Source organism: Tinamus guttatus, unplaced genomic scaffold, assembly GCF_059628265.1.
Source record: "Tinamus guttatus ecotype Peru unplaced genomic scaffold, ASM5962826v1 Tinamus_guttatus_pri_ptg000211l, whole genome shotgun sequence".
Classification (NCBI taxonomy): domain Eukaryota; kingdom Metazoa; phylum Chordata; class Aves; order Tinamiformes; family Tinamidae; genus Tinamus; species Tinamus guttatus.
In genome coordinates this window covers 4,837,761-4,858,218 of record NW_028288745.1, presented here as the reverse complement: position 1 = coordinate 4,858,218, position 20,458 = coordinate 4,837,761, and the positions used below count along the sequence as shown (strand labels likewise).

Here is a 20,458-nt window from a genome sequence, read left to right as displayed (position 1 = left end):
TATTTAATGTCTTTCAGAAAATATATTGCAAACCTTCATATTTTTCCCAAATGTTTCAGCTGCTCTTATTTCCCCTCGTTGGTGGATTTTTTTCCTCTAAATGAACCTTCATTATGAAATTCAATATTATCCTCATTTATCATTTTTACTAGAAGACTGCAGAGAAAAACACTGCCCGCTCTCTGGGTCCAATCTTGTTCCCCCCTCCTCCCCTATGCAAGAAGCAGGGGAGAACCTGCACTTTCCAAGGGGATTTCTCCTTCGCGTTTCTCCAGCCGCCGAGCGAGGCAGCTCCCTGCCAGGCCGCAGGGCCACAAGGGGAACGGCCCGGAGCCAGCAGGGCAGCAGCTTGTGCCCCCCAAGGCCACGCGGGGAGCCCGGGTGACTCAGCCCCACGGCTTTTGGGGGCTCCCCCCGTACGGCCTGGCTCCGTGGGGCGCGCTCCCGCCGCACCTACTCAAGGAAACACAGTACGGTTCCAATGATTGAATATTTGTCTTTTAATCCCAGAGAAGTGAAATGCAACATTTGTTCGAGTTTGAATAACATCCAAAGACAGAAGAGCCCAAGCCCCCTACTCGGTAAAGTCATTTGTGTTTAAGGCACTCTGCAAAACCAGCTTTCGTCTTCTCTTCCTTCCGATTTTCCCCACACGGCAGCAGAATACCTGATTTTTCTCTTTTCTCCATAGCGACACGCACACGTTCGTGCTTTTATCACCATCTCCGGAAATTGGCAACATCAAATACAGCGTGAGCCAAACAGAAAAAACACGGGGAAGCCGGGCCAATAAATAGGGGCACGTATATATATTTGTAAATATACGGGCCAGCGTGGGCACCGGAGGAAGCACAGTGCCCGGGAAGGGGGCCGGGGGTTCTGCAGGAGGAGGACGGGCCCGGATTGTCCTTCCTGCAGGCACCTCCGTGAATCCCGATCCCCCTCCCTGGCTCTCCTGCCCTGGAGAAGTCGGGGCAGGGAGATGGCAGGAGGCGACGCAGAGGCGCAGGGCCCCGCGGCGCGCGGCAGGCCCAGCCGCCCGCGCCGCGGCGACAAACCCTGCGTCCCAGCCGTCAATAAATACGAATAAATAAACAAACCTGCAATAAATACGAATAAATAAATAAACGCGCCGAGCACACGCCGAGGACGGGGGCGGCCGCCCCGGGTCAGCAGCAGCCAGCCCCGCAGCGGGTTGGCCGAGGCCGTGTGGGTTTCACACGTCCACGGCGGAGCCAGCGTGGGCGGCGGGGCCTGCCCGCCGCGTGCGGCCCGGCCGGGAGCGCCGCGAGGGCGCCGGGGCAGGCGGGCGGCCCGGCAGGAGCGCCGGGGCAGGCGGGCGCCTCTGCGGCCCGTCCCTCCCTGAGGTAGCGGGGTGCCGGCTGCGAGGAAGGGGAGCCCGTCAGGGAACAGCAGCTGGAGGAGGCACCATCCCGCCGGGCCGCTTCACGCACGGGCCGGCCCGGGTGCTCCCGCTCGGTCCGCACGGATCCCGCCAGGACACCCCGCGGCGGCGGGCGGCTCTGGGACCCCGCAGCGATGGACGACGCGCGAGGACGCGAACGAGCGCCAGCGGCCCAGGGGAGCCCCGGCTCCGCGGCGGCCGCGCGACCCGAGCTCGGCACTGCCAGATCCCCCGCGGCGACGGCTCCCGCGGCTTTCGGACGGCCCCGCGTCTCAGCCTTCACCTCGGCCTGGCCGAGACACGGGGAGGGCGCACACCGGCCGGGCACGCGTCTCCCGAACGGATGGGAACCATCTCGCGAAGGCAGCAGGAGAAATCCCCGCGCTTCCCTAGCCCTGGGAAAGGGATCACAGGATCCCTCGGGATGGCGCCTGTCCCACTAGGTCAAACACACACCTGCCCGGCTTTCTACAAGCTGGAAGCTACCCCTCCTCCCCCAGGTTGTCCTGAAAAGCCTATTAAATATTTCTGCATACCACAGCACCCCTTCACACACATTTGTGATAAACAAAACATCAATGATAGCAAAAACGCCTTTGATCACCTTTCAGTATAAAAACACTGGCAGAACCTCACAAAAACGGGATATTTCTCCATGCCGACCATTTCCCTGCAGAAGTTCTGCTTGACAAATCGCCACTCTTGGCCTATTGCCCCTCCAAGCCTTCCCCCCGCACGCCTTTGTGCGGACTCCCCTAAAGCCAAACTTAGGCACCAAAAAGCCAAGCTTAGGCACCAAAATCAGCAGGCTGGTTCCCAGGCCACCAAAGCAAACCCCTCTGCTCATGCAAGGGCGAACAAGAGCAGCAGAACCAGCCGCAATATTTGAGGGTATTTGTCGAGGCGTCGACATTCCCAAAGGAAAAAAAAAAAGTCAGTAGCAAACACCGCTGAGAATAATAAACAGCATGGGGCGATCCCAGGGATTTTTGGTCTAAGATGCCTGGGGAACCCCTTCCCTCCTGGAGACCAGCTCCCGGATGCCCGGGGTGCACATCCCACCCTGGAGAAGCAGAAGCGGCGGCTGAAGCTGTGCGGGAAACGGCGGAGGCAGCTCGAGCGGGGCCCTGCCGCGGAAGGCAGGAGGCGGTGGCACCGGGGGACACGCTCCGGGGCCTGCCCCGACCGTCCACCTCGCACCCTCGGGGGCCACGGGCCACAAACGCGCTTCGTGCTGCTGGTGCATCCTGAGGGAGCAGCTAAAGTGCCAGCCCTCCTCCCTGGCGGGGCAGGGAGGAGGAGAAATCTTGCTCCCAGGGCGCAAGTGAGCAGGAAACTGCACATCGCAACCCACCGACTGCCATCCCCACGCACCAGCATCAGGCCAGCGACGCCAGCAGCGAAGCAAGGGTGAGGAGCGAGAAAGCAAAAAGGGAACACAAACAAAACAATCTGTTATCTGCCCAACATCTGCACCAGCACGAGGTCGTGCCCAGGGAGCACCTGGCCATGCAACCAGGGCTGCACGGAGCAGCATCCGCTCAGCTCCGGGTCGCGGGCTCGCGGCAGGGACCCGCGCGGGGCTCTCCTGCGCTCCCGATGCCCACAGGGCTTGCAGCAACTCACAGGCGCCGGCACGAGCACACGCAAGCGCCTCGCTGCGCGGCCTCGCGGGCGGCCGGGAACGGGGCTCTCCACACGGACGGGCACCTGCGTGGAAAATGAGCAAGCGCCCAACTTCGTACAACCGGCTTACGCCTGCGGCGGCAGCACCCGGATCCTGGAGCACCTCCAGGCGCTTCTGGATACCACACAAACACAACCAGCAGCGGCCTGCTCTCCCCGGCAGGGTAAACAGGCGATTTTTCCTTCAGCTGGGAATAATTTTTGCTTCTGTAAAAAAGAGGCTGGCAGGGGCGGGAGGGGAAGGGACGGAGGAACTGCAAAGGTTTAGTGCACCTTAAAACTACAGGACATCTAACCTGCCCTTAGATTTCACCCCAAGACTGAAAAGAACTATGGCATCTCCTACATTCACAACTACTCCAAACACACTGAGACGCATGCAAAATGTCCTGCTTTGAGTGGGCCGCGGAAAGCTCCGCTGGGCAGCGGCGGCTGCCAGGCTGCGGCTCGGCACCCCGCCACCCCGGGGCCAGAGCCCCGCGAGCGCCAGCGGGCACGGCGAGGGGCTGGAGAGCACTCCCGGATGCATAGGTAGGGCCCCTGCGGTGACACCGGCTCCCGTCGGGGCGGACGGGATGCTCCATGCACGAGTGCCCCGCGTCGCTGGGCACAGGCTCCGCTTCTACGTCTAATTGGGTGGAAAGCAGCATTTGCCACAGGCACGGCTTGATCATATGCTTGCTCCTTGCATTCCCTGCAAGGAAATAGGAGTTGTTCGGGTAAGACAGCATCTTTTCCAGCCACAGCCTCCTAGGAGTACTCAATTCCGCCTTCCGGGCGATCCAGCAGCTCAGCAATCCCTCTTCCGTGACCCGGCGCTGGCCAGGCTCACACCTCCTTTCCGACTAAGCCAAAGCCGTAATTCCAACCACAGCTACAAAGGCAGGCGAACCCGAGGGGGCTGCTTTGGCGCAGAAACCCCGCTCGTTTGCACCATGCTGGCAGCAGCACAGTCCTCACGCGCGCACAGCCGTGTGCACCTCAGTGCTGCTCTACTTTGGAGGTATAACGACTATAGGCTGGCCTCGCTTGGGTCTCCACATGAGGACTTGGGCATCGTTGGCATTGGGTTTCACTAGTGCATTTGGCGGGATGGGCTCCATCCTGCTCAGGATCCGGGGCTGCTCCTGCTGAGTCCTTCCCACCAGCCGTGCCCGCTGTCCCAGGAGCTGCATGGGATCAACCTCAATGTCCACTCGCATCCTCCACTTTATAGTCTGCAAGATGATCTTCTCCTTGGTGGTGGTGTTCATGGCCACCAGCCACGTGGTAAAGCTCTGGTCCCTTTTAATCCTTGTCAGCAGCGGCACGTTACTGTTGCTCACGGGGACAGCCCACGTCACGCTGGGGTAGAAATTGTCATTCATGCTCACCGAGAACCTGGAGATCTTGTTAGTGGGCCCGACCAGCGTCACGGTTTCCGTGGTGTTTCCATACCAGGGGTAGCTCACTCCATCGGAATCGCTGATGGCTTTTACTCTTCCTTCTCGCAGGTCGGGCAGCTCCCAGCTCGATCTAGAGAAGGGAAACAGAAAGGCCAGGTTATCGGGGTGACAGTGACGATGCTCGGTTAGTGCCTGCCAGGGAAGCACCAAGAGGCCGGCAGCCTGGAGCTGCTCAACACCTTTGTAAAACGCAGCGCGAGCGACTCCAACAAGGCGTCGTGCCCAACCAGGCAGCTCCCAACGTCCATCTCTTGGGTTAACCACCAGGGCTCCTTGCTAGCAGCACGAACTCCCTCAACGCTGAGCTTGGGAGTGACTTTCCTACCTGCAGGAAGCTATTGAGGACCTCGCTCAAGAGCACATTCAGCTCTAGTTCAGCCGCAGGCAGCTGCCGCCTTCGCTGGGCCAGCACAACACTACGTTAATTAACCTGCAATCTAACCAACTGGGCCAAAACTCATTTTGGAGCCTCTCTCAGGTCACCTTCTCCTCAGGCAGCCCCAGTGCCGGGGCAGAACAGCCCTGCTATGCGCGAGCCGCAGCACAGCTAAGCCCCGGGCTCCGGCCCCGCGCGCGGGCTCGCACGGCACCGCACGACGACGGATACCGCAGCCACGTCTGCCGGACGAGACCCCTGCAACGACGCGGGGACTGCGGGCAGGGGAAATCCCAGCCAAATCCCAGCTGGCGACCACATCGGGAGCGCGTGGCCGCGCGGCAGCCACCGTTGGCACCGGGGACAGCTCCCAGCCTCTGCAACGCCCCGGCGAGCCCCAGCCCAACCCCCGGCACCTCCCCTGGAATCCCGAGGGCTGGGAAAGATCGAGGACACTCAGGATGGGGCGAGCTCAGCAGCGGAGGAAAATCCGGCTCGCAGGCAGGCCCCAGGGAAGGCAGCGGTTAATCGGAGGAGTGCAGCTGAGGACAGGCCCGGGCACGGGCACAGCTCTGAGGCGGCCCCTCGCGCGCGCGTCTCGCTGCAGACACATCCCCCCACGAGCCCCGGTCACAGGGCCAGCGCCCCCTCCGCGGGGCCACCCTGCTCCCAGCGAGCAGCTCCACCACGGAGCCCCCGCTCCTGCCCCTCCTCAGGAGCAGGGCCAGGACTTCAGCACTTATCCAATTAGCACGGCAGATGTCCACACGTACCAGGCCGCTGAAGTCACATCCCCAACCCACCACGGACCTGCAGCAGCCCCATTCCGGTGCTCTGGCAGCTGCGGGGGGACCCTGCGCAGCCCAGCGCCTTGCACGATGCTCCCCCGCGCTGCTGCGCCTCGGCCTGGGCCAGCACCGGCGCTGGAAAACACCCACCCGCCCGCTTGCAGCCACCTTGTCTGCCTTTCTCCTCTCACCCCTTTCAAAGGGCAAAAAACCCCGCTCAGAGCCAACGGCTTCGTTCCTCGGCACCCCCCCAAGTCACCAGCACACTCCAGCCTTTATACAAACACCGCAAACACGGCAAAGCCTTTCCCTTTCCCTTTCACCAGGGCAGGCAGGGCCAGCCGGAGCCCCTGCATGTTGGAGCCTGGGCTCTGCCTGCCGCCGAGCCTCGCGAAGCCTCAGGATAAGGCGCTCCGAAAGGCTGGAGCCTGCTCGCCTTGGGCACCAGCAGGGGAGACCAGCAGCAGGCGAAGCGGAGCGCCTGCCCGGAGGGCAAAAAGGCAGCCAGCGCGCGCACACCGGACGGCTTCACCTGTCTGCTGGCCCATGCGGCAGCCCGCTCCGCCAGGATGTGCAGCCTGCTCCGCTGGGATATAGCAGCCTGCTCCTCGAGGAAGAGGGCAGCCCAGCACAGGGCCACCCCAGGGCCCCAAACCGGGCGCGGGGGCAGCAGCGAGCGCCCTGTGCCCACATGTGCACGGAGCTATCGCTGCACGGCCTCGCGCTTGGTTAAAGCGAGCTGCCCGCGACCTCCTCCCTGCAGCTCCCGAGGAAGGCGCCCCAGTCCCCGCGCGCCTCCGCACTGCCCCGGAGGAATCCATGCAGCTCCCGCGCTCGGCGGGCACCAGCGCAGCTCGTGGCCGAGCGCTCGGGACAGCCTCCGGGCCAGTCCCATTCGCTCCCCAACTCTGCGGCGGGGCCGAAACGCGGGCAGGGCCCCCACGCCGCCCCCCAGGACCCCGGTGGCGCACGGGGCTCCCGCGAGGCCGGCGCGCGGGCGGCCGGTGCTCACACGCCGAGGTCGCTGTAGGTGTTGTAGAACTCCATGTGGTTGCAGGCCTGGATCCATCCCACCACCCAGGTGTGGCGGCGCGCGATGGGCGGCATGAGCACGCGCGCCGAGGCGCGGAAGTAGGGCGTGCGGTAGCGCAGCACCACGGGCGAGCTCTCCTCGATGGCCGTGGCCGCCGGCTCGATGGTGGCCGACACGTCCGACACCACGATGTGCTCCCGCCGCACGCGCGCCTTGCAGGCCACGCTCTGCAGGCACCCCATGGCCGCCGCCGCCCCGCCGCCGTCACCCGCCGCCGCCGCGCCGCGGCCGGGGGGCGGCGCGTGCCCCCGGCGAGCGCCCGCGCATCGCCGCCCGCGCACCGGCGCCCGCACCGGCGCCGGCAGGGCGAACGCGCCGCGCCGCTTTGCGGCCCTCGCCGGCTGCCGTCCGCCGGCCGGCCGCGCTGCTGCCGCCGACGGGGCGGGGCGGCGCCGCGGCCGCGGGGCACGTGCGCGGGGCGGGCGCGCGGCGCCGGACGCGTCGCCCCGGCAACGCGCGGCGTCAGCGGAAGCGGAAGGCGCCGCCGCCGCCGGCGCCGCCATGGCGAGCCCGCGCCGCAGCCGCGAGCGCCGCGCGCGCGAGAGCCCCGGGCGGCGCAGGGAGGCGGGCGCGGCGCTGCCCGAGCACGACTGCATGGAGCTGCACCCGTCGCCCGCGGGCATCGCGCTCAGCGCCCTGCTCGCCGCCGACCTGTGGGCGTCGCGGCGGCTCGGCGTGTGCGCCGCCGAGGGCTCGCCCTGCGCCGCCGCGCGGCCCCTGCTCAAGCTCGTCGAGGTGTCCGGCCACGGGCTGCCCTGGCTGCTCGGCACCGCCTACGGGCTCTGGCGCAGCGGCAGCGCCGCCGCCCGCGAGGTGCTGCTCAACCTGCTCTTCGGTGAGCGCCGCGGCCCGGGGCCTCCCGCGCGTTTTCTGTTGAAACGCGGCGCCGTGGCAGAGCCAGGGCCCAGGCACCGCGGGCAGGCCCCAGTGCTGCTCGCGGGGAGGCCCCCCAGCCTCCCCGCTGCCCTGGCCTGGGGGAAAGGACTGTGTGCAGAAAAGCATAAGAAAAGAGACATTTAGGTTTCAATAGAAACACCGTATTGCTCTCCAGTGATTATCCAAGGAGAGCAAATGGCAGACTTCTGCTGCAGGGGCCACTGACACTCCCTGAGCCCGCAGGCATCGCCCAAGCCCCTCCATCCCACCCTTGAGAGCCCAGAGCGCGATCACCTTGGAGGTGCTCGCCCTGCGGGCAGCGGGAGAAGCCAGGCCGGGGAGCCCCGGGCCCCCTCGTTCCCTCGGGCCTCCTGGACGGGCCGGGGGAGCCTGCGGTCCCTCACGGCACGCGCCGTAGCCGAGCGTTTAGTGTGAGTTTATCGCTCACCTCCGACAGCCTGACTCCAGGCCTGGCACGCTGGGTCCGTGTGGCTGATGGTGCCCGTTCAGGCGAGGGCTCTGTAGTTAACCCGTTTGCTGCCTTCAAATCAAGGTACTGGTTTGAGCCCCAAGCCATGGGCAGAGCAGGTTTTATAGAGAAAGAGGCCGAGGGTGCTGTCCCCAGGAACAAGGGCTGCGTGTGGCACAGAGCACATCTTCCATGTCCCTTCGTAGCAGTGCGTTTCCCTCTTGCTTTGCCTCCCACCTTATTTTCCGTGAGGCCCAAAGCCACTTCTCCAAAGTGTCTTTTCTCACTGCTGTTCCTGTCTCCTAGCGCTGCTGCTGGATCTGGTGCTGGTGGCCGTGGTGAAAGGGCTCGTGCGGCGCCCGCGGCCCACGCACAACAAGATGGACATGTTCGTCACCCTCTCCGTGGACAAGTACTCCTTCCCGTCGGGCCACGCCACCAGGGCCGCCTTGGTGTGCCGCTTCGTCCTGCACCACCTGGTGCTCGCCGTCCCGCTGCGCGTGCTCGTCGTGCTCTGGGCTCTCATCGTCAGCATCTCGAGGGTCATGCTGGGCAGGCACAACGTGACAGACGTGCTCTTCGGCCTGCTGCTGGGCTACGCGCTCTACAGCGTGGTGGAGTACTGCTGGCTGTCGCCGCTCAGCGCGCCCGCGCTCTTCGCGCTCTGGAGCCGCTGACGGCCGGGCGGACGCGCGCGTCCTGCTCTCTGCCGCACACGGAGCGGACGCCGGGGCTCGTCGTGCCAGCATCCTAGATCTTATCTATGTAGCCACAACGACAACACTGGCGGTGCTGCCGGGCTGCGCTTGGACGTTTGGTGCTGTGCTGCCCTCCCCACGGGCTCTCCGGCAGAGCGCACAGCCGCTTGGCTGCGCTGGCGGCTCTCCGGGGGAAAACAGCCCGTGCGGAGCCCAGGGAGGAGCCCGCACAGCCCGCTGGCAGCTCGCTGCCCACACTGTGAAGCAGCTGTGGCTTGGCAGGCGTTGCTCAGTGGTTGCAAGTGGTTGCTCACTTGTCTGCGCGCTGTAAATACAACGAGCTGTGCTGCGGTGAGCATGTCCTGCGCAGCCTGTTCCGCAGTGCCATGACTGGGCTTCTTGCTGCGTTCTGTCCTCTTGGTTTTGTAAAAATCTCCGCCTTCCCAAGCAATTTGTGTGTCTTCCCTGTTGCTCTTCAGCTAAGCACTTCACCGAGGCCACATCTCGGTCTAGAAGAATGCAGGCACCTGTCTTGCAGTGCCTTGCGGAAACAGAGGGCCGAGGGTTTGCTCCAGCCCTCTCGGAGGCAGAGGGGTGAGTGGAGAAGCAGCTCCCAGCAGCAGCTACTCATAAAGCCACTGCGCTTTCCAGCTCCCAGCTTCTCTATGGGATTTTCTGTCTCCCAGGGGTGGAGAAAGAAGAAAGAAAGAAAAAAAAAGTTCCAAAGCAATATGTGTTTGTTAGCATGTGTCATGAGTGCCACCGTGTCCTGCAGCATGAGCCGCTTCCCGCCCGGCTGCCGGCCAGCCCCAGGAGTTGGGCCTTGCCCAGGCCCCTGCCGAGAGCTGCCCCAGCTGCACTAACAGCAGCTGTGGCCTCCTGTGCTCCGAGGATCTTGACTGCGCTTTCACTGTGACGCTGTGTGCTGGTGGCGTGTTTTTCTTTTCTTAAATAAAGCAGAGAATGGGTCTGGGTGCTGCCTCACCCACTCCTAAGAGCAGCTGTCTTCTCTCGTAAAGTCTCTGCTTTGCCTTGGGGAGCTGTCCCACGGAGGGGACACAGGACACAGTCACCCTCAGCTGGCCTGGCTCTGCCGGGCTGAGCGTGCTGTCCACACCGGGCAGGTCCATTCCCAAGGGAAACGTTGCTCCTCACTCTTCATCCAGGAGAAAGCTCCAGCCTCTCATTTGCTGCTCCAGGGAAGGATTACGCAGCTCCTAATTCCCTCTCAGCTCCAGCTGCTGGCAAACAGGGCTTTAGTAAACAGCCTCTTGCGTTACTGGAGGACGGCATTGCCCAAGAGCAGCCAGGGTCCCAATGCTGAGTACCCCAGCAAGGTGAGCAGGGCAGCGCAGGAGATTGCAGCCACATCCATCTAGGAGTGCAGATCATCAGCCAAGCTCACAGTGACAGGCAGGTCAGAGCCAGAAAAGCAATGCATAGGTCAGGGTCAAAACCAAGTCGTGCTCCGGCACCTACCAAGTAGGTGCAAGGTGACAAAGTAGAGCTTAGGCTGGGCCAGGAAGCCAACATGCAGGTTGGGGCATGGCTTGGGTGGAGCAGAAGACCTCAGAGTAGCCTGAAATAAGCTCCTGAGCCCAGGAGCCAAGTGGGGAGGAGGTCCCAGCTGAGGCTCTTCAGGGCCATTAAGGGTTATTAGTGCCCTCGGTGCTCTGATAAACACAAGCTATGACTGATAACTCTCAGGTGTTGGTGTTGCAGTTTGGGGCTTACGCAAATTCCCAGCACCCTATGGCTTGGCCTGCTCCCTCCGAGCTCCTCTTGTGCGGGAAGACGAAGAGCCCGCAGCTTCCCGTGCCAGTTGGTGCCATTCAGCTGGCTGCGGGCGCCGGCAGGGAGCAGAGAGCCCAGCCTGTCCCCATACGGGCAGCGCTCGCGTTAATGGTGGAGAGGGCGAAGGGCTGGGCTGCGGCACCGCTGCAGCCTCCAAGGAGGGCTGGAGGGCACCAAGGCCATCTGCACGAATGTCCCCAAGCACAATGCAGGGAAGGCCCCAGAGCCCGGCCCCAGCGCAGGGCCTGCCAAAGGCACCAGCAGAGACCAAAGCAAGAGACCGAGGGCAGTCCCAGCCCTGCCTCCTGGTGACCCCCTGCACGGCGAGGGCTTGTGCCCCGACAGTGACAGCCAGGACACCTGAACAGCCCAGCGGCCTTTGGGGGCTAAGATTTCCCTCCAGACAGCGCCTTTGCCTTGCGAAGATGGCAGCCACCCTCATGCCCACGGCTGTCTGGGGTAGGAAAGTGTGTTCCCATGGGCAGGAGAAGCATTGTCTTCTCCAGGGACACCTTGCTCCACAGCTCCAGCCACATGGTCCTCCTCGCACTGGGATCTCATGGCTCCCAGGGCTAGAAGCACAGCACGGGCTATGGGGATGCCACGGCTGATGTGCCTGGCCCTGGTCATCCCAGGGCAGTGGGGAACGTGGGTGATGCAGAGCAGGGCACCTGTGAGGCTGACAGTGCCCTGTGCGCCCCTGGGCAGCGAGTAGCAGGGCTCAGCACAAACAGGCTTGTGTTGATCCTGGTAATCTGGCGGGTTGAAGTCCAAGGAAGCGCCTGACTTCCCAGCCTTGCTTTTCCCCTTCACGTGCCCAGTGCCACCCCCCCTTGGCAGACCCACACACCGTGCTGAAGGCAGCGCAGAGGTTCCCCCGCACCCCAGGAAAGCCGTGCGTTGAACAGCGGCTCCAGGGTTCTGCGAAAGCTGGGGAAAACGGCGCTCGGTGCTGGCCCCGAGCCAGGGGCCGGCCTCCTGATTGCCTGCAGGGGAGGAGCGGCCGGGGAGGCCCTGCTCGCCCCGGGCCTCGTAAAGGAGGCCAAAGTCCGGCGGCGCGGCTCGCAGCGCCGGGGCAGAGGCAGCGCAGCGGCTGGGACGGCTCCGCGCGTCCGCAGGTCTGTGGAGCGCCCCGGCTGTGCGGGATGCGCGCCCGCGGGCCCGCTGCTTCCTGCTTCCTGGCAGGCCCCGGGACGCCCAGGCAGAGGAGCTGCGGGCTCCACTGCAGCTCCAGCGCACACGCATCCCCTTGCGCGGCCTGACACGGGTTGGGGTCAGCAATGACAGGTGGTAGGACGAGGACACAGTGGGCGCTGGGGGGGACCAACAGGCACCCTCTTCTGCGGAAGGGAGAGCCAAGGGCGGGCGGAGGGACGCGCAGGCCTGCAGCAGGCGGCAGCCATCGGACCCGGGTGCAGGCACCGACACAAAGTGCCGCAGGGCCGGGTGCGGACACCAAGGCAAAGTGCGGCAGGGCCAGGCACAAGGTGCACTTGGCTCACAGTTTGCCCTGGGCTGTTGCAGGCAGCTGATCCACGGGCAGGCTGGCGTGCGGCGGGTGCAGGGCTCAGCGCTCTGCTCCTCGGGGCTCCGGGCCATTTCACCCCCAGCCCTCCAGGGGCCACGCCACAGAGGCGCGGAGCCTCAGCACTTGGCTGGCTCGACAGCAAGGGCTTCATGGGCCTTGGGCAGCTCCCAGCAGCTGGGACTCCTCTGTTCCTGGCAGGGGTCGCCCAGCCTTAGCCCAGGCTCCACAAGCCCTCTTTTCAGGTGCAGAAGGCAGAGTCGCTCCCAGGTGAATTTTCGGCTTAGGGAGCCCAGCGAGAGCCGTGCGGCAGGGGCACAGGGAGGCCGCTCGCGCTCTCCTCTCACACTGTCAAGGACAGCATGGCCAAGAAGGTGGCGATCATCGGGGCCGGGAGCAGCGGGCTGTGCGCCATCAAAGCCTGCCTGCAGGAGGGCCTGGAGCCTGTCTGCTTCGAGAGGACCGGAGACATCGGAGGCCTGTGGCGCTATGAGGTAACGCGCACCCGTTGCCCGGCATAGCATGCAGGGAGCAGTGCAAAGGCCCTTCCCGCCAGCCCCCATGTCCCTGGGGCCAGGCAGCCCAGAGATGTCCCTCGCAGCAGCCTAGCTCCCTTCTTGGAGCATCCCCAGACCTGCGATCCCTCCCTTTGATGGGTCCTCCCCCGCCGTCCTCGCTGCTGTGCCCCGTATCAGCGCACACCTCGTCCCCCAGGAGCACCCTGAGGAGGGCCGCGCCAGCATCTACAAGTCCGTCATCATCAACACCTCCAAGGAGATGATGTGCTTCAGCGACTTCCCCATCCCCGACGACTTCCCCAACTACATGCACAACTCCAAGATCATGGAGTACTTCCGCATGTACGCCCAGCACTTCCACCTGCTCCCGCACATCCGCTTCAGGGTGAGCGCCGCGCGGGGCCGTGCGGGGCCTTGGCCAGGCCGCCCGCACGCGGCCTCACGCCCGCCCCTGCGCCCAGACCAGCGTGTGCCGCGTGGCCAAGCGCCCCGACTTCGCCCGCACCGGCCAGTGGCATGTGGTGACGGAGCGCGACGGCGAGCAGGAGTCGGCCATCTTCGACGCCGTGCTCGTGTGCACCGGCCACCACACGGACGCGCACCTGCCCCTGCACACCTTCCCCGGTACGCGCGGCCCGCGGCGCGCGCCGCCCCGCTCTCCCAAGGGGTGGCCTTCCTCCAGGGCTGCGCCAGGAAGCACAGTGTCCCACCTCTCTGCCCGCAGGCATTGAGAAGTTCAAGGGCCGCTACCTCCACAGCCGGGACTACAAGCACCCCCAGGCTTTCGCGGACAAGAGGGTCATTGTCATCGGGATCGGGAATTCAGGGTCGGATCTAGCTGTGGAGATCAGTCATACGGCCAAGCAGGTGACAACTTGAGCGCGGTCCGCACAGGTGGGCAGCCCCCTGGGCCCATAAGATCATCCCCCCCAACACAGGATACCTACAAGCTTGGGCAAGGGCTCTCTGGTGCTGAGACGGAGCGCTCTGGCCACCAGGTCTCTGCGCAGCCCCTGGGCAGCAGAAATCGAGACTGCGGAAGGAGGAGCAGTCGCGCGGAAGGAGGAGCAATCGCACGGAGAGGCCACGGCCCTGCAGGGGCAGCCCTCACTGAGCCCCCCATGACTGTCACAGCATTAAAGGCGTAACGTTTTCTCACTCACCCAGGTCTTCCTCAGCACCCGCCGGGGCGCATGGATCCTCAACCGCGTTGGAGAGCAGGGGCTCCCCGAGGACGTTGTCCTCACCACCCGCATGAACAAAATCATCTCCAAACTGATGCCCACATCCATGGTGTGCAACTGGGCAGAGAAGCGCCTGAACACAAGATTCAACCACTCGCACTACGGCTTGAAGCCAAAGCACAGGTGCCCGCACACACTCCCCTTTGCCCAGCAGAAGAGGCCACCCTCTGTTCCCCCTTCATCCAGACCAGTTCAGGTGGAGGGAGGGTATCCCAGCCATTTCCCTGCTCCCCAGGCCCAGCCTAGAGTCAAGGTACTGGCCTGGGAGACCCAGCTAGTCGCTCTGTTCTGCCCAGGCAGTGGTCAAGGGACCCACTTCTGCCTCTGTTTGTGGTGACACCATGGCAGGGGCAGCAAATGCACGTCACTGGGGCCAGCCCTGGGAAGCAGCAAGGCACTGGGCACCCGAGCAGGAAGCAGGGGACAGAGGCAGGACACGGTGCAGACCCTCCATCACCCTGATGGTCCCTTCTGCCCTTGCAGGATCCTCCACCAGCACCCGACCGTCAACGACGACCTGCCCAACCGCATCATTTCGGGCAGAGTGCTGGTCAAGCCCAACGTCCAGGAGTTCACGGCCACCGCTGCCATCTTTGAGGACGGCACCAAGGAAGATGACATTGATGCTGTGGTCTTCGCCACTGGCTACAGCTTTGCCTTCCCCTTCCTCGAGGACTGTGTGACGGTGGTGGAGAACCAGATCCCCCTCTACAAATACGTCTTCCCCGTCCACCTGGAAAAGCCAACGCTGGCCTTCATCGGCCTCATCCAGCCCCTGGGCGCCATCATGCCCATCTCCGAGCTCCAGTCCCGCTGGGCCACCCGCGTCTTCAAGGGTAAGCGAGGCAGAGCCCTGGGCTGCAGCCTGCAGCCCGCGCGCCCCAGACCTCAACCAGCCCCGCTCTTCCCCTCCAGGCCTCTGCAAACTGCCTCCAAGGCTGGACATGGAGGCCGACGTGAGCCGCAAGAAGGAGGCCATGGCCAAGCGGTAAGGAGCCGCCGGGAAGCGCTGCCGCACAGGGCCGTCCTGGCCCAGCAGCGCCCGCGGCCTCCCCTGCGCGGCCCTGGCTGCCGCCGAGCCCGCAGCCGCGCTGCCTCCGCGCAGGTACGTGCGCAGCCAGCGCCACACCATCCAGGTGGATTACATCCCCTACATGGACGAGCTCGCCGACCAGCTGGGCGTGCGGCCCAACCTGCTCAGCCTCTTCCTCACCGACCCCCGCCTGGCGGCCGAGGTGCTGCTGGGCCCCTGCAGCCCCTACCAGTACCGCCTGCGGGGCCCGGGGCGCTGGCACGGCGCCCGCAGCGCCATCCTCACCCAGCGCCAGCGCATCATCAAGCCCTTGCAGACAAGGCAGGTGGTCGGCGACACCGCGGCCTCCTCGATACCGCTCTTGGCCAAGCTGGTTGGGGCCGTGGCCGTCTTTGCTGTCCTTTTCACTTACCTCTAGGCTCCCGCTCCCAGCTGCGCTGCCGGAGGGAGACCTTGAAACGTGTCCGGGGAGGCCAGCAGCACTGGGAAGAGCCAGGACTCTGTGCGAGACCCAGGGCAAAGGGCCACCCCAAACCTGCCCCCCAAGGGTGCAGGGTCCCTGCGGCTGCTCTGTGCCTCCCCTGGGAGCTGCTCCTGCAGTCACATGAGAAAACCTGCTAATGCTCCAGGTGAAATCACTCCCTCCTGGCAACGCTTTAGCCAAAACGGGGCCTTGCCGGGCCTTTCTGTCACCTCATGTAATCCCGACATGGCACCGTGAATGACACTAGCACTGTAACTAGAGGGCACAGGCACTGGGAGCTCCCTAACTGGATTAAAGAGCATTAAAACGAGCCAGGCTGCTGTGCATGGAGTAGGGGAGGTGGGAGCTGGCGCTGGGGCTGCCAACAAGCCCTGGTGCTGCCTGTTGCGGCACAGCAGCCTCTGTGCACAAGTCCGGGCCACAAGCCGCGCCGCGCACACATGTGCAGCCCCAGCAAAACTGGTGCCCACTGCTGCCCACGTGCCGCCCACTCGTGGCCAGTGGCTCCCCTGGAGCGAGTGGCAGCAGCTCACAGCCCGCCACGTGCCTCCCCGCAGCAGCTCCAGCCAGCCCACTGCACTTGTCCCCCACACAGCCTCTCCAGAGGACCATCTGGTGACGATGGACGCTGGCTGGGGACCCAGAGCAGGGGTCTTGGCTGCCCTGCATGGAGGCTGGCATGGCTGCTGCCCAACGGCACCAGTGCTTCCCAATCCCACCGCTGCTTTCCACACTGTGGCCTCCAAAACATGGAGCCTACCCTGCCAGGCCCCGCGCCCAGGAAATCCCTGGGGCCGGCTTCAGTACCATAAAGTGCTAATATACATTAATGACCTGCTTGAGCAGGGAAGGGAACAGGGAGGGCGCACGGGCAAGAGGTGTGGCACAGCCACCCCCAGAACCTGTAAATCATGTCTGGGAGAAACACTTATTGCAGCGCGTCGCCTGGCCCCGTCTCCGCGCGGAGCTGGGAAGTGCAGGCAGGTGCCAGCCCCGCTCCTGGCACCCGGGCAGCAGGCGCCCCAGCGAGCAAGCGTGCGATGCACTTGGCCAAAGACATGGCCGGGCGCCGCGTGGCCATCATCGGCGCCGGTGCCTCCGGCCTGTGCGCCGTGAAGTGCTGCCTGGACGAGGGGCTGGCACCCACCTGCTTCGAGCGGAGTGGGGACATCGGCGGGCTGTGGCGCTTCGAGGTAAGCCGGCCCATGGCTCCCACGGGCACCTTGGGGCTGGGCTGTGGCAGCGGCTCCGGCTCAGAGAGGTTCCTTCAGCAGCAGCCGGTGACGCTCCGCAGCCCTGCTGCGCCCTGCGCCCACGGCAGCTCCCACCGCCGCAAAGAGGGACGGCCCCGGCAGCGGCGGCTCCCTCAGCGCGGCCCTGTGCACGCCGAGCAGCGCGAGGGGCCCTTCCTCGCAGCCTCGTTCCTCGGGGCAGCCCCTAGGCCAGCGCTCACCACCCATCTTGGTCTTCCCATCTGTCCCCATCCTGGTCCTGCTTCTGTCCAGCCCTTCCTCGTTTCTCCCGCTCCCAAGCCCCTCCATGCCTTCCCGGGCTTCTCTTCCCTGCACTCCTCTCCCACGCAGACACAACGAGCACAGCTCTGCCTCGACTCTCCCTGCCTCTGGGGAAGGCACTGAGCTCGTTCCTACACCCACTACGCCAGGTTTGCCCGCGGGAGCCACCTGAGAGACAGGCCCTGCCGACGTGCCCGGGGCTCGGGGAGCAGGCATGGGGCAGTGCACTGGTGGGGCCGCTCGCCTGAAACGACACCCATGGTGTCCTCGGTGGCTTTGAGACCACCCCAGACCCGCCTCACTGACCTGCTCCTTGGTCCAGTTCTCACTGTCCTGAGTCGCTTTTCCCATCCATCCCTTCCTGGGCTGTCCCAGTGCTACTCCCACTCCTGGTTACCGCTTACCAGACTCTCCTGCTCCCGGTGCCCTCCGTCTCTTCCCAAGCTGTGCCGGTCTAACTGTTCTTGCAGCTCCAAGCAGCTGCAGCTCCTTGCAGCTCCCAGCTAGGGCGCTCCGACAGGCCAGGCAGGCACATGCGGCCGCCCCGTCCCCTGCTCCTGGAGCCGTGGGGGTGCTGAGCCGTGCCCCGTTCCCCAGGAGCACCCTGAGGAGGGCCGCGCCAGCATCTACAAGTCTGTCACCATCAACACCTCCAAGGAAATGATGTGCTTCAGCGACTTCCCCATCCCCGACGACTTCCCCAACTACATGCACAACTCCAAGATCATGGAGTACTTCCGCATGTACGCCCAGCACTTCCACCTGCTCCCGCACATCCGCTTCAGGGTGAGCGCCGTGCGGGGCCGCGCGGGGCCTCGGCCAGGCCGCCCACTCGTGGCCTCACGCCCGCCCCTGCGCCCAGACCAGCGTGTGCCGCGTGGCCAAGCGCCCCGACTTCGCCCGCACCGGCCAGTGGCACGTGGTGACGGAGCGCGACGGCGAGCAGGAGTCGGCCATCTTCGACGCCGTGCTCGTGTGCACCGGCCACCACACGGACGCGCACCTGCCCCTGCACACCTTCCCTGGTACGCACGGCCCGTGGCGCGCGCCGCCCCGCTCGGTCCCCCGCAGCCCTGCGCCAGCCTCCATGGGCAGCGCTGCTGAACCGCAGTGCGGAGGCGCTGGGGAAGGGAGCCGGGAGGGCTCTGCAGCCCGGGAGCAGCGCCCAGGCTGGAGGCGCTGCCGCTCTCTGGGCTCGCGCTGCTCCGCTCCCCGCTCGCGGCAGGCTCGGCCCCTTCCCAAGCCGCCACCAGCCCCAGCACGGGGGCGGCCCCTCGCCCCGCGGTGCGTTCCCAGCGCGGCTCGGCTCTGCTCTCTCACCAGGGCTGGAGAAGTTCAAGGGCCGCTACCTGCACAGCCGCGAGTATAAGACCCCGCAGGCCTTCTCGGAGCAGCGTGTGGTCGTGGTGGGCACTGGGAACTCGGGCATCGACATTGCTGTGGAGCTGGGCCATGTGGCGAAGCAGGTGTGCCCGCGGCACCAACGCCCGCGTCTTGCACCAGGGCCGTGGCCAAAGCTCAGCTGGGCTCTGCCCTCTGCCTCTGCTGTCAGGGCCAGCCAGGCCCAGACATGTCCCCTCTCCCCCGTTTCGCTCCCAGGCTATATTTATTCCTGGCCCGCGCAGACCTGCCTGATTTCAGGCCAACATGTCACTTCAGCTTAAAATGCTCTTCTCCCTCAATGGTGTGTTTATTAATAGAGAGCAAACCCGATCCCGAAGAAAGCGGGCAGGCCTCTTCCATCGCCCGCCGGCTCCCCGGCTTCCTGCACCTCATCCCTTGGAGAGCATCACCCCTGCCCTCCTGGCAGCGTGTAGCTCAGAGGGCACCCGCTCACGGGGGCACCCAGGCCCCCTCGCAGCCGCGTGGCTCCCAGGCCGGGCACTCAGCTCGGGAGCTCTCATCCCTCTCATCCCCTCCACTTGCCCTCTCCTTCCTCCCAGGTCTTTCTCAGCACCCGGCGAGGGGCCTGGGTGCTGCACCGCCTCGCCGAGAGCGGCTACCCCTTTGACTACTCCTACCTCACTCGCCTCTTCCAGACCCTCAACAGCCTCGTTCCCCCCTCTATCGGGAACTTCTTCATGGAGAGGAAGCTGAATGCCCGCTTCGACCACACGCTCTACGGCCTGAAGCCCCAGCACCGGTAGGCGCGGGGACAGCACGCCAGGTCCTGGCCGCGCGCCCACGCTGGACCCTGCGTATGGTAGGTCTGTGTCCTTGCAGGGTCTTCCACCAGCACCCGAGCATCAACGACGACCTGCCCAACAGCATCATTGCAGGCAGAGTGCTGGTCAAGCCCAACATACGGGAGTTCACGGCCACCGCTGCCATCTTCGAGGACGGCACCAAGGAAGATGACATTGATGCTGTGGTCTTCGCCACGGGCTACAGCTTCGCCTTCCCCTTCCTCGAGGACTGTGTGACGGTGGTGGAGAACCAGATCCCCCTCTACAAATACGTCTTCCCCGTCCACCTGGAACAGCCAACGCTGGCCTTCATCGGCCTCATCCAGCCCCTGGGCGCCATCATGCCCATCTCCGAGCTCCAGTCCCGCTGGGCCACCCGCGTCTTCAAGGGTAAGCGAGGCAGAGCCCCGGGCTGCAGCCTGCAGCCCGCGCGCCCCAGACCTCAACCAGCCCTGCTCTTCCCCTCCAGGCCTCTGCAAACTGCCTCCAAGGCTGGACATGGAGGCCGACGTGAACCACAAGAAGGAGGCCATGGCCAAGCGGTAAGGAGCCGCCGGGAAGCGCTGCCGCGCGGGGCCGGCCTGGCCCAGCAGCGCCCGCGGCCTCCCCTGCGCGGCCCTGGCTGCCGCCGAGCCCGCAGCCGCGCTGCTGCCCTGCAGGTACGTGCGCAGCCAGCGCCACACCATCCAGGTGGATTACATCCCCTACATGGACGAGCTCGCCGACCAGCTGGGCGTGCGGCCCAACCTGCTCAGCCTCTTCCTCACCGACCCCCGCCTGGCGGCCGAGGTGCTGCTGGGCCCCTGCAGCCCCTACCAGTACCGCCTGCGGGGCCCGGGGCGCTGGCACGGCGCCCGCAGCGCCATCCTCACCCAGCGCCAGCGCGTCGAGCGGCCCCTGCGCCCGCACGCCGGCCATGGGGCGCCTCCTCCCCGCTCCTCCTCCGTGCCCTGCGCCGCCAGGGTCCTCCTGAGCATCGGCCTCATCGCGGCCACCCTCATCTATGTGTTGCTTTCGGCTTGACCCTCCCTGGAGGGGACGGGGTGCGGGCAACGCACGCAGGGGAGAGAGGCTCCTTGCAAGGCGCTTGGGGTAGAGGGCAATAAAGTCGCCCCCCCACGCGGGGGTCCCTGGCCGCCCTGCGTGGATGCCCCGTGGACGCGCCCGCCGCCCCGGGCCTCGCACCCGGCCCTGCCCTCGAGCGACATGGCCGCCCCGCGGGCCGCCCGCGGGCAAGATGGCGGCGCGCCCGGCCGCCCCTAACAAACATGGCTGCCGCCGCTGGAAGCCGGGCCGCCCTCCGGGAAAAGGGAGGCTGCTCAGT

At 65.3% G+C, this 20,458-nt stretch overlaps 5 protein-coding genes across 5 annotated transcripts in view; 3 read left to right on the top strand and 2 right to left on the bottom strand.

Annotated features, from left to right (window-relative positions):
• The window catches only part of LOC104572746 (myomegalin), a 111,113-nt gene that overhangs the window by 58,353 nt on the left and 32,302 nt on the right, over positions 1–20,458 (bottom strand). The gene's annotated exons all lie outside the window — the stretch shown is intronic.
• On the bottom strand, positions 4,083–6,975 carry FAM78B (family with sequence similarity 78 member B). Its single transcript, XM_088524569.1, has 2 exons — positions 6,713–6,975; positions 4,083–4,606 (listed from the first exon to the last, which is right to left on the bottom strand). Exons 1-2 carry the CDS (start codon positions 6,973–6,975, stop codon positions 4,084–4,086), a joined length of 786 nt encoding a protein of 261 aa, XP_088380695.1. The 3' UTR covers position 4,083.
• PLPP6 (phospholipid phosphatase 6) lies at positions 7,295–8,818 on the top strand. The gene is made up of 2 exons (XM_088524542.1): positions 7,295–7,628; positions 8,445–8,818. The coding sequence occupies exons 1-2, from the start codon at positions 7,295–7,297 to the stop codon at positions 8,813–8,815; spliced, it is 705 nt and encodes a 234-aa protein (XP_088380668.1). The 3' UTR covers positions 8,816–8,818.
• Positions 12,502–15,379, top strand: LOC104574176 (flavin-containing monooxygenase 5). Its single transcript, XM_088524418.1, has 8 exons — positions 12,502–12,649; positions 12,870–13,058; positions 13,135–13,297; positions 13,398–13,540; positions 13,841–14,040; positions 14,401–14,753; positions 14,833–14,905; positions 15,023–15,379. Exons 1-8 carry the CDS (start codon positions 12,518–12,520, stop codon positions 15,366–15,368), a joined length of 1,599 nt encoding a protein of 532 aa, XP_088380544.1. The 5' UTR covers positions 12,502–12,517; the 3' UTR covers positions 15,369–15,379.
• Positions 16,487–20,157, top strand: LOC104572736 (flavin-containing monooxygenase 5-like). The gene is made up of 8 exons (XM_088524568.1): positions 16,487–16,627; positions 17,546–17,734; positions 17,811–17,973; positions 18,272–18,414; positions 18,892–19,091; positions 19,172–19,524; positions 19,604–19,676; positions 19,794–20,157. The coding sequence occupies exons 1-8, from the start codon at positions 16,493–16,495 to the stop codon at positions 20,155–20,157; spliced, it is 1,620 nt and encodes a 539-aa protein (XP_088380694.1). The 5' UTR covers positions 16,487–16,492.